The 13,340-nt window shown below is 32.5% G+C and overlaps 1 protein-coding gene across 1 annotated transcript; it reads right to left on the bottom strand.

The window, feature by feature from the left end:
• Nucleotides 1–7,665: 7,665 nt before the first annotated feature.
• LOC134727612 (E3 ubiquitin-protein ligase TRIM45-like) lies at nucleotides 7,666–8,520 on the bottom strand. Its single transcript, XM_063591994.1, has one exon. It carries the CDS (start codon nucleotides 8,518–8,520, stop codon nucleotides 7,666–7,668), a length of 855 nt encoding a protein of 284 aa, XP_063448064.1.
• Nucleotides 8,521–13,340: the final 4,820 nt, after the last annotated feature.

The following is a 13,340-nucleotide window of genomic DNA, read 5'->3' as shown; positions in this document are numbered from 1 at the left end:
TTACACAATATATTTTCCAGTATCCAAATATTTGTTTTGTACACTACTTTGTAATGATTTTCACTAAAAAAAAAGTAGCCTTTTAAGGTGTATTTTACGGAATATGTCGAATATCACCGGAATGCCATGCGATAACGTTACGGAAAGGCATGTGATCAACTTTTCATGTCGGCCCGCTAAGCATCAATTCGAAAAATAAGAAATTTACCGTTAATTTAATGCTATTATCATACAGTAACCAGGTGCTCCGCAGGGTCAGCTTTATAAATACGACCGCAGAGGTCCAACCCTTAACAGTTGGGGCAAGTACGGACACAACATTCAAGCTTGATACAGCTCTGAATTTGGATTGTGATCTAATTTTTGACATAATATGAGTTTCTGACACAAAACAAATGTCCCCCTTTTTGCCCCTAATTCCAAAAAAATCCACTCGCTTAATCTAAAGTTATTGTCCGGAAACTAAATATGTCTTCGGACGACGAAAACTACGACGACAAATTCAATGCAGACGGCAACATGATACCATTATACGACGCAATTTTTTTTTATCATATGTTATTTAGTCTAAGTATACAACAAAAACAACAATTTTTATTTGTCAATCAAGACGCCCCGAGGAGCAGTACAATTACAGTTTAAATCAAAGTATACAAATAATTTTGGTGATGTTTTTCATTGAATGACAATACATGACAATAAAACTAAAACTATACTGAACGACTTTAGAAACGCAACACTCATTTTGTTGATTTTTTTTACCAAATCTTGTTTGATTTTCTTACAACTACTTTGTATGCTTATCATACTTCTATTTCCGTACAAAAAATCAAAATCTGACTTACCTGTGGTTATTGAACATACCGAATTTTTGAAGTCGCACGAATTTCTTAAAGCGAAATTTTGGACCCATGAAAGATTGTTTCAGCTGTTTTGCTTTGTGAAACAGTTCTTTTAACCCTTTGCCTCACTGAAACCAGTTTAAAAATGTTGCATCTCCATTTTGCCAAGACTGAGATACAAATAACTGAATTACTCCTTAAGAATACTGCAAACATTAAAACATAAACGTGCTGCAACCATACTGTATGGCTTCAGAAACTCGTCCTACTGTCCTTCCGACTACATAACAAGTAGACAAGATTTGTTGCTGGCCATCAATGAACAGATAAACGTTTAGTGACAATGAAACATCAACAGATTTTGATTACGCAACGTCATTTGCAAGACATGTTTACGGCCGCAACGTCAACTTCTAATCAAATTGTCGATAACATTGAGTACAGATTCATGCCATAAATGTTTCCCATCAACTGAATTGCCAAAGAATCGACTGAAGGAAAACCTTAAAAGCCCTAAAGTTCCAACGGCATAATTGCCAAAAACAATTAATGGGTTGAAAAAATGCAAAACCAAAAGGTGTAAAACAGAACTCAACACATATCAGACAGACTTTGTTGACCTTTCTGACAATTATTTTGGCGTTTGTAACATGCAGTCATCGCTTATGACGGGGACACATTCATTCAAAAACAACACAAAAAGAATCTAGTGTTGCGTTTCTAAAGTCGGTCAGTATATATAAGAGAAGGGAGACAACACTATACAGTATTTATTCTCAAAGATAATGAGTGAATTTTATTCTTCTAGTTTTTATTAAACGTTCTATAAATCTAATCATTATGTTATTAACAAATGCCGTTATTATGGATCTTCATTTGACATCAACCATACAAATTTACATTGGTCATTTAATGTTTTTAAAATTAGTAAATTTAGAGGATAAATCTAAAATAAAACTGGACCTTTCAGTTTTAAGTGATGGACATTGAAGAAGAAAATTAATCTTATCCTCAACAATGTCATTATTACATTATAATCTTTTATCTGGGGGTTTTCCTTTATGTCTTCCTTTTTCTATTTCAAGTTCATGGGCAATAATTCTAAATTTGGTTAACTCATTTATGTTATACAATTATTTAACAATAAATATTTTTCAAGACCTATATAATTTTTAAATAATCTGTAGGTCCTTAATCTATTTTCTTGAACCATGCCAGGTTTGTCATTATTTAGTTGGTTAAGCCAAAGTTCATCATATTTAATTCGGACTTTTTTTTAATGATAATTGACTTTATATGAGATTTGTGAATTAACAAATATTCTGGGGTTAAATTAAGATATTTAAATAATGAATAAATGCTTCCCAACCAATTGTCCTTACATGTTTTAGATAAAATTACTCTTCAAATGCTTCTCTAATGAAGGAGCTGTGTTGTTCTGTGAGTCTGAGCCAAAATGTAGTCATATTAAGAATAATCTCAAGAGATAGGGGTAGCGCCACACTCTCTCATCACTGCTAGATTAGTTGATCTTCTAGGTACCTGTGGAGAATATTTACAAAATTTAACATGTAATTTTTCGAAAACTATGTCTTTGCACATTTGGACAAAGTAGTTGTAATGTTTAATAACACAGGAAGAATATAAAAGGCAAAATTCACATTTAATGGTCAACTTATTAATAATGAGAAAAAATATAATTATCTTGGCATGATATTCACTGTATCTGGGAGATGCAAATGCTAAGTTTAATTTGTATAATAAAGCATTAAAAGCCTTTTTAAATTGAAAAGATATTTTTCACTCATTTTAAACCTAATATTAAAACAAATTTACATCTTTCTATTAACCACATACCGAAGCCAATTTTGTTATATGGCTCAGAAATGTGGGGCCAATTCTCTCCAAATAAGTTACAATCAAAAGGAGACAACTATTTTGTGGCTTTTTTTTTCTTTCTTTATTGCTCGCGAATATAATTATATTAATTTAGCTGAATATATGCTATAAACTATGTCAGGTTGAGGTTATCGATTATATGATATTTTGAAACAATCTTTAGTAAAATTAGATTATCAACTAACTGACTAACTAACTAACAGAGGAAAACAGCAAATAGTGCTGAATAAATTAGCAAAAAGAATTAATACAGAAAAATAGATTAAGACAAACATTTAAGAAATGAATTACTCCCATCCAGACCCTCATAGATTTTAGCAGTTTATTTTTAACCTCTTTGAAAAATATGTTCTAGGTATTTTTTTTTTTTATTGATTTAGTTTACTTAACGTAGTCTTGGATGACATTTTCGAATCAAACATGATGAAAATTTACCTAACAAATGTATCGCGGTCCAATATAAGTCTCATTCACATTGGCCTCGATATTAAAATAATAGGGGAGAGATGAGGGGCAAGCGGAAGTAAAAAAGACTATAACACTTTTGTTTACATACATACCACTTGTATTTTACATTATTCTGTATCTGTATGGCTACATGATGTCATCCGTTACAATAATAACACACCTGACGTGTGTCAGATTCAGTCTATGACCGTCTAGAATTTATATTGTGTTGTTAAAACATCAGCGGTAAGAAGATAGATAAATGGTTGCGTGTATAAAGCATGCGCGCCTTTAATCAATTACACGTAGGTATAGACCGTCCGGCTAGGATCGTGGTTTTTCGAGTGATTTAATCGGGCTTTTTAGAGTGTGACCACTTTTTTCGAGTGAATATCAATATGAACAAATATGTAAACAAACAGACTTCCTTTTTAACAAGACGTGATATAGACGCTTCAGTTTATATACAAAGTTATACCATGTATAATAGTATTTGATAAAGAAAGATATTACCAATCCGACATTATTTTTCGTTAAAGAAGTTAGAATTAGCCTTAAAATGCTTTAATTCCAAAATACAGAATACAACCATTTTTGTACACATGACACTGATGATGTTGAAGGGAATGCATACATGGAATCTATATATCCTTAGAAATACAGACGCTTTACCAAAAATATTGGGTTTGCATTGAAAACGACATTTTGGGACTAAAATTCATTTCTTTATGTTCGTTTTTTTTTCGAGAGCAGTCCGGGATTTTTCGAGTGTGTCCGATTTTTTCGAGTGATTATACAAAATTCCTATAGCTTAAAATGCTATTTGTCAGTGTATTTACGTTTAAAACAAAGGTTGAAAAGTACTTTTCCAAGCATGACTCAATGCATTCGTCAGTTTGATAATGATGTTCTAACATTTACATGCAAGTCATTTGTATATAATGTTATTGTTGTTTGTAATATTTTATAACTTATACATACAGTTTATATTCGTAATGTCAACAATATAATGTAAGTATAGACAATTTGAATTGAGACGTGCATATACAGATAGATTGTATTCCTGATGAGCTATTCATTTCATTGTTAATTATGTATAAAATCTAATTCAAATGTTCTTGACAATTGGAATAAAAATTGGGCGGATTAGGTATGTCTGTGCTTGTTGGATTTTTTTTTCATTTTTTATTCATGGATTTTTTGTGTTGGGGCGGGGAGCAGGCCTCCTCAGTATAGCAGAATGTATTTTATTACAAGTATATTTTTCTGATTCTGATTTGCTGTCCATTACTGATGTTTCTTACTTCGATGTTTAATAAAAAAGCTGTGCCATGGTCGAATGATACACCTGATGCGTTTGCAAAGTTAATTTCTCTTATACATGGTTGTGTCTCATTTATATAATCTATTTCTTGCATTAATAGAAATCTCTCGTATCACACTAAAGTGAGTGTGATATGAAAAAGTGATACGAAAATATGTGTTAATTTGATTTTCTTATTCATCATCATAAGACGATATTAAGGCATTTCCACTGTCTATTTGTAAGGTCATTGATGACCTTCAAAGGTTACGACTATGTACATTTTATGTGCAAAATACTAGAACAACGATTCGCTGAATTTTTTATTTAACAAAAATGAAAGAATTGGCCATATTATGACAACTAAGTTTAATAACTTGTGATTGGGATATCGCTTGATATCAACTCTCGTTATTTAATTGAAATAGTAATGATAAACTCGCCAAATGCTCGTTTATTATAATATTGAAATTAAATAACTGGAGTTAACAAGCGATACCCATTCTCACTCGTTATAAAACCTAATGATAGTGTCTGTCCCAAAAGGGGTCAAGTGAGATTTTCTCATCACTTGCCAAGTTGGTGTTCATCGTTGCATGTCATCGTCGTCCATTGACTTTTACAAAAATCTTCTCCCTCTGAAACTACTTGACCAAGTTCATTATTGATAGAGATAACTGTAAAGGTATAATACCACCAATTAAAAGTCAATATCTGTTCAACCAAATTTTCCAATTTTCACAGCTTTCTAAATATTTTACCTTCACACGTTTAACTTCATAGTACATGTATCAGCTTTCTACATGCCAATTTTCAACAGATATTTAAAATCGTATGAGAAAGAAGAGGTCTACCGAATAGAGGTACCACTAAAATAACCCCTGGTTTTCTGGAGATCCTAAATTAGTATACTATGGAGTGCATTAATCCTCAATTTTGAATGCAAACTCATAAACAAGTAATTTTTTACTCAAAATGGTCCTAATATACGTTCTAAATTGGAGGGAGTAATTGGTGGTGTGAAACCTCAACAGCAAGAATGTTCAGTAAAGTAAGATCTACAAACAAGCCATCATCACCAAAACAGAGAAGTTTTTGAAGAATTCTATTAATATATATTAAATTATAACCAAATTTCAGAAATCCTTGTATTGAAGTTCCTGAGAAAAATGTGACGAAAATTTTCAACTTGGCTATCATGTGTAAAATCATACAAGTGTTCGGCAAACAGGAAGTCGATGAATGATGAATCTGAAAACGCATCACACGGTATGGCTGACATATATAAATGTTGATACCAAATTACAAACAGGGTGGATGTGTAGTTCCTGAGAAAAATGTGACAAAAGTTTCATTGGACGGACGGACGGACGGACGGACGGACGGACAGACAGAGGTAAAACAGTATACCCCCCTTTTTTTGAAAGCGGGGGTATAATAACACAAGTACAAAAATAGATACAGTCAATTTCATTGAGTGTGTAAGCAAATAACGTAATATCTTTGGTTAGCTTGCTTGATAGCTAATCTGCGAAGTCATTATTATGTTAGGTAAACTACCCTCCTTTGAGAATCGTCTTGTCTGACAGATAACTAATCTATTTGACTAGACTACTTCGAAAGGGGATAGTATACATGACCTAATAATGATGACCTCACGGTTCATCTACATGTAACAAGCAAGCTAATCAATTGAAAGATGTTACCTTTGCATATATACACACTCAATGAAATAGGGTGTAAAAGGGTGAAGGACATAAAACTTGATATAATCAAACGTGCGACACTATGTCAATGAATGGAACAAATAGAAAACAAATGTCGTGTCCCTGACTTGATACAGACAATTTCCGAAGAAAATAATGGACTGAATCTGATTTTAAAGCTAATTAAACCTCCCACTAAATAAGAATATGTATGGTAAAACTATATGTTACCTTTCAAAAAATGTATGCAGTTTATACTTGAAGCAAATACAAATTATTTGGACTGCTGACATTAAATCACCATAAATTTTTATATCGAATATGACTACAACAATTTATAAAGAATATATACATATATATTTCAAAGCTTGTAATTTCATTTTTGAATTTCAGGAGACGGATTTATATGAGAGCACTGCTCTTGTTTCCTATACTCCCAATTGTTGAATCTTTTGTATATTTCGTATTTATGTCTTTACCCTTGTAAGTATATGTATCTTACCTCGCTCAAATCCCCATATGGAATTTACTGACCCCATATATATCGTATATATATATTAGGTCACTAACACACAATGTAACTAATAATATAACGATTGCTTTAATAAAATATGTTTACAGTAAAGCAAATATAACTTACAATTCAAAACTGTATTTCACAATTCATTTGCATTCAAAAACTGCCAACATTTTATTGTTATCCATGCCTACATACAGTTTACTATAATCGCTACTAAATTGCAGAGCTGTTGGTATACCGATTCCGTCATCTTCCGTTAGAACAATATCAATGAAAGATCCATCAGGAGCGATTCTGTGTATATTTTTCTGACTTCTGTCTGCAATATATATGTTTCCATATTGATCCTCCGCTATTCCACGCGCCGCAGTTGTTGAGGAGTACTCAAAATATTGCGTGCCATCCATTAGCCGGATACAATATAATGTATACGAGTTTGTGAACAAAAGTGTGTCGTCCCGTCTTTTTCGTATGTGGCGAATTTTACCTTTATCACACGAGGGGACCACAAAAGAACGGTTTACACTTCCATCCATCGATATTATGTCTAAAACATTGTCTCCACCAACAAAGAATGCATGATCGAGTGTTTTCACAGCAGAATATGATTTGTCTGTATTTATCCTGCGAATGCAATCTAAACTTTCACTGTCAATTACCAAAATAGTTGAAGAATCGAGTGTCGTTAATGCAATATGTGATTCGTTTGGTATCTTTGATATTTGATATGGCTTGATTTCAGTGAATTTTTCTTTGATAAATGTACCATCATTTGTGTACACTAATATCTTACTTGCTTTAAAATGACACAGGAAAAGTCTATCGTCGATTATTTCTATACCAGATATTGCGCATGTTCCATGCATTGACAAGTCAATTGAATTAGTTGGTGTGAAAGACAAAACAGCTGGTACAAACTGTGCTTTTGTATGTAATTGAGATGTATGGCTAATACCGCAATGCTGATATGCAATTTTTACTTTGCAATGTGATGAAATTATGTCGCATATATAAGTCTTCCTCTACAAAGTATTCCAAATCTAAGTTCATAGTCCTTGTTAAATTGTCTTGAAGTTTCATTTCTTCGTCTGATATCTTATTCTTTAGATTTTGAACCGAACAAAATAACTGGTTATTGGAGCCATGTTCGATGTTGAAATCAAGTTCTTGTTTAATCTTCTGCCAACTTTCGCTCATTGATTTTGTTTCGGCTAAATCGGTATCAAGTTGAGATACAGCTTTTGATTTCAGTTTTGACAATTCAGAGAGGAGAGATTTTTCAAGCGATTCAACGTGTTGAAGTAAATCTTTTTTTAACTTTGCAATTGATGTTTTAATTAATGGTTCTTGCAAAAACACCAATTCTTTATTATTATTCCTATTCTCTATGACTGACTGTAATGTTTTCAGTAAGTATGACACTGCTTTCGATACATCTTCCACTAAAGCCGACGATTTGATATCACCAGATACATCATCGACAACTTTAACCTGCTGACAGGCTCGATGACTTTCAGCTATGCATGTCTGACAGCAAACGACGTCATGAAATGCACAATAAAAGTCAACGATCTTTTCTGGGTGATTGCCACATAATCGGAAGTTGGTAACAGTTTCTTTCGGAATAAACGGTAATTCTCGTATCTCCGTCAGATTATGCGACAGAGTCAGTTTGTTTACTCTGTGAGATTTGTCACAAACATCACATAATATTTCCTCGCAGTCAGAACACCAGCTGTAACCAGTTGAGACGGTCTCACCTCTTGAACACGGTTCACAGGCATGTTGATCTGCTGATGCCATGTGCAAACTATCTATTAAAAAAAGAATGATAACAATCCAATTAAAAAAGAATACAAACGGATCAATATCCAACGTAGTGGTTAAAAAACAAAAATGGATTTGAAAATAAAATGCCACGTCAGTTCAACATGTTCAGCATAGTTGAAGAAAAATAAATAAAAAGTTATTTAACAAAGTTTGAATGCACCAAGACCGCTGACGATTTTGGGCAGATCAACCAAAAACTTGATTGTTAATTGTATTGGAAATGGGGTATCTATCTATAATACTAAAATTACGAGGTCCAATTCGTCATCACGTAAAAACGACAAATAACAGAATTCAACTTTATATATAACTAATATAGTACAAAGGTGTAGATTAAAAATTACACCACTCCAGGTCCTTTTGTTTTCCCGTGACGTAATTAATATTGCCAATAATTAAGAAGTTCCGGGTCGAGTCCGATACCGATACCAATAGTATATTAACCTGTTCCCTATTACCTTATCTGTACGTTCCGCATCTGAGAGGCGCACCACCAAACGGTGTATTCAGGATTAATATGCTATATACACGGGTCATAATCACAGGGTTGAATGACACTATTAAGTTGTCTATTTGATACATATTGTAGTATTTTAATCAGTAAGACTTTCTAAGATAACAATACGAATACTGAAAATCTGGACTAAAAATAAGGCGTATGGGTACAGTTTTTAATTTGTTAGTGGGCATGACGTAAAACGGTGAATCAAAGGATTCAACCTTATTTATAACTAATATAGGACAATGCTGTTGATTAAAAAATACTCCATTCCAGGACCTTTTGTTTTCCAAATAATTAATATTACCAATAACTGATATTTTTTTACGTTCCAGTTTGACGGGTTCAAACAGAAAAATTTGAAAGCAGAGAAAAACTGTGTATCTTATAATCGGCATGACTATATCAGATGACAATACTAAAACTAAAATAAGGCTTGCATAGTTATATACCACTATATATTTTAATTCAGTCATGGACCCGTGATAGCACGGGTGTGTTCTAGTCTATTTTAAAGCTAAACTGAATAAAACTGGTTACGTCTTGTGTAAAATACATGTAGATTTACTCATTAACAGTATTATGAGCATTCATTTTAACCAAACAGTTTATAAGATATTATACATGCTATATAAAAAATAAGACAAAGATTGAGAAGAAATACGTTTTGTATAACTTTTTGGCAATGAATTGAATGTTGGTTGTGATTTCGACGTTGATAAAGGACCACTCAAACGGTATCAATAACAATGTGTAAATGACATATTGTTTTGATGGTGTTCTTTTTAACTTGGTAAACTTTGATAATGTCATGGCCAAACATTTTTTTTAAAGTCCATACACTTGTGTATGGCTAGCTTTGCATATTACAAAGGCTTTTACATTAGCACATGTCTATGCAAGCTGCAGACGACTTAAGGCAAATTAAGAATGTATACATATTTTTACCCACAAACACTCATGGATTTGAACCAACCACATGACAAGTTGCTACAGACGTCTAACCCATTAGCGAGTTTAAAAAATGCCTCACTAAACTTTTATTGAAAACTCAACATAATCAACAACACTGATTTTAACAGTTTATTCTTGTAAACAATGCAGCAGTTCTTTGTCATTAATTTAATTTACAATATAATAATCCAATAATGCAATATATGTTTGAGTGATGACCTTTTTCATGCAAATTATATAGACATGTTCAAGTTGATCATGTTGATCAATACCAATGTATTTGCCTTTTTGTCTCTATACTGACTCTTCTATGTGCCTGAAGTGGGAGTGGACGAGGTTGTAAAAGCAAAGAATAATGAGCCGACTATATGCATGGATACAGAGAAACGAACCAAGAAATGCAGAAAAGACCAAAAAAAGAAATACAAAAATTTGGAGAAATTGCCTTAAATGGTAATATAATACGAAAAAGAAGATCCTTCATTCGGAACTTCTTTTAAGATCATCCTTTTTCGTCCGCTGGAGCAGCCCTTCTCTACAGCAAGAGAAATAGGGACGTGTACATTTCTTGTAAAACTGCAAGTAAGCGGAAGTAAAATAGACTTTGCATTCTATAAATACATATATATGCATATATATATAATACTTCAATTCTCTGATATTATAAAAGGAGTTTTAACAATCACAAACCTGTGTCTGTTTCGGTCTTTGACATAATGGACCAATGGTTGTGATTCTTGCAAAAATACCTGTAACAATCAGAGGTGGTATGCAGAGAGTAGAAGATAGAAAAATAGTTCCTTGAAAACATGCGCACACCTTAGTATTAAAAATCATTATCGAGCAGTGACGCGACATAAAACTTATTTAAATTTTAAATGTCTAAAATCGTATTTGGAATTAATTTTCCTCTCTTTTTTTTCATGTACACGAAGCTTGTTATTTTACTACAAATATCAAACTCCATCTATAAAATATTATTATGATAAATTCTCGGATTAATTCCTCGGAGATTAAAATTGAAAATTGTTAAATTTGCGCTTTGGAAATAATTGTAGGTTCTCATTAAGTAAACAAAATTCGTCATTTGTTTTTTATGTACATGATTATTCGAAATGAACTTCTGTTGAAAAAGATAATTAAAAGGCCCCAAAAAAAACATATGACTTGTTTTGATCTTCAAGAATATGTTTTTAAATATCAATACAGATTCAGTCTTCCTTAATCAGAACTTACATTTAAATTTGTAAATGATGAGATTTGTTTTTAAGAGAAAAAAAAGCCATGCCATGTTCTATGCTCAATGGTATGCATTATCGTATATTTGTCAACCGAGCGTTATCTATCTTAAGGTGGTACGGTAGTATTTCCTGGCCATAAGGGATAATGATAGCCTTTTTAGAATTTTCACCACTTTCTAACACTGCAAAAAATTCTACATTCACAGTTAACTGAAGTACTTTCATTTTACCATTCAGAAATGAATTTCGATATGTACCATGACCGTTTACTTTTTTTGCTATTTTTAAAATCCTAAGGCCACTAGTACTTTTAGGTCTTTTATGGTGCAGTGAATGCAAAATTTAAAAAAAATCTCAAAAATTCATTTTCATCTGTATATAAAATTATTTCATATTTTTCTACACCTGATTCATCACTCAGTTTGGGAAAGTATGTTCAGTTGATACTGTATTTTTTGTCCAATCACACTGTTTAGATACATTTACCTAAGTACACAAAAGAGCAACCTAAATTCTGGAAAGCAAATACTACCGTGCCACCTGTAGGGAAACCCTTTGCATAAAAACCGTCAATCTAAATTCAGTTAACATGGTTAAACATTAAGTTTTTGTTTCATGTGGAGATGGTTATCAAAAGTACCAGGATTATAATTTAGTACGCCTGACGCGCTTTCGGCTACATAAGACTCATCAGTGACGCTCATATCAAAATAGTTATAAACGCAAACAAATACAAAGTTGAAGAGCATTCAGGATCAAAAATTCCAAAAAGTTGTACCAAATACTTCTAAGGTAATCTATGTCTTAATTTTTTAAAAATGAATAAATAGTATATATCAAAGGTACCAGGTTATAATTTAGTACGCCAGACGCGCGTTTCATCTACATAAGACTCATTAGTGACGCTCATTTCAAAATATTTATTAAAGCCAAACAATTTCCAAATTGAAGATAAAATTGAGAATGGAAATGGGGAATGTGTCAAAGAGACAACAACCCGACCATAGAAAAAACATCAGCATAATTGAGGATCCATAAATCCAAAAATAATGTGCCAAATACGGCTATGGTAATCAATGCCTGGGATTAAAAAACAAACCTTGGTTTTTCGAAAAATTTAAAGTTTTGAAATTGATAAAAGTGACCACATAATTTATATTTATGTCAAAACAGAAGTGCTGACTACTAGGCTGGTGGTACCCCCTCGGGGATGAAACGTCCACTGTGTCTATGGGTTTTCCACTTATTAGGCGTTTTAGACCCTTATAGGCTGTATTACATGTAAGTATGAAATTTATGTGGTACTAAGTGTGGTTTTTGGGACGTATATGTTTCATTGACAGCCTGGTGGTATTGAGACACCTTTCTTTAGATATCGCTATCATACTTTTTTTTCTATTTTATAAAACTTGACTAGTCTGATGTCCTTTCTTTGCGTTGTGGAAGTGATAATCTTCATTGCAGGTGATCTATCATTTCTGAGACACTAGCAGTTAAAATGAGTTTGTTCTATAATCAAGTATTCGGAAGCTCTTCTTTGTGTATGTTTACTGTTATGTAGATATAATCTTTTGTGGATTGGTCCAAAACAGTTAAGGAATATTCTGGCTGTGGTCGTACTAATACTAGTACAATGTAAGCTTGATTTTTTACTTCTGAAGATGAAATTCAGTCTGACGTGTTCAGTCTGCAAAAATCCAAGGGTTTCAATTGCTTTGTCCGTTACTCTGCTGTATGTATTGATCAATTGTTGATCCCATTTCAGGTCACGTGTTGAATGGTGGTAAATATACTTAGTTATATATAATCCATTGTAATGTTTGATATTCTGACAAGAAGAAAAAATGCTGTACATTTGTGTATATCAGGACTGACCAGATTAAGTTGCATTTATTTTTACTTTTTAATAGTAGACAGTCTGAGTGAAACAGAGTGCTTTTAAGTGTAGGTTTTTCAGTTTGTGTTATTTGTTTTGAGATTGTTTTTGTTTGCTTGTTCAAGAATTTGTATCACCGGCACTTGTCTCTAATTAAAAAAAAATACATATACAATGAATTATCATACAGTGGCTTTTAAGCCAGTAGGTTTTTTTTTTTTGT

Source organism: Mytilus trossulus, chromosome 8 (genome assembly GCF_036588685.1).
Source record: "Mytilus trossulus isolate FHL-02 chromosome 8, PNRI_Mtr1.1.1.hap1, whole genome shotgun sequence".
Lineage (NCBI taxonomy): Eukaryota > Metazoa > Mollusca > Bivalvia > Mytilida > Mytilidae > Mytilus > Mytilus trossulus.
This window is presented reverse-complemented; position numbering and strand designations above follow the sequence as displayed.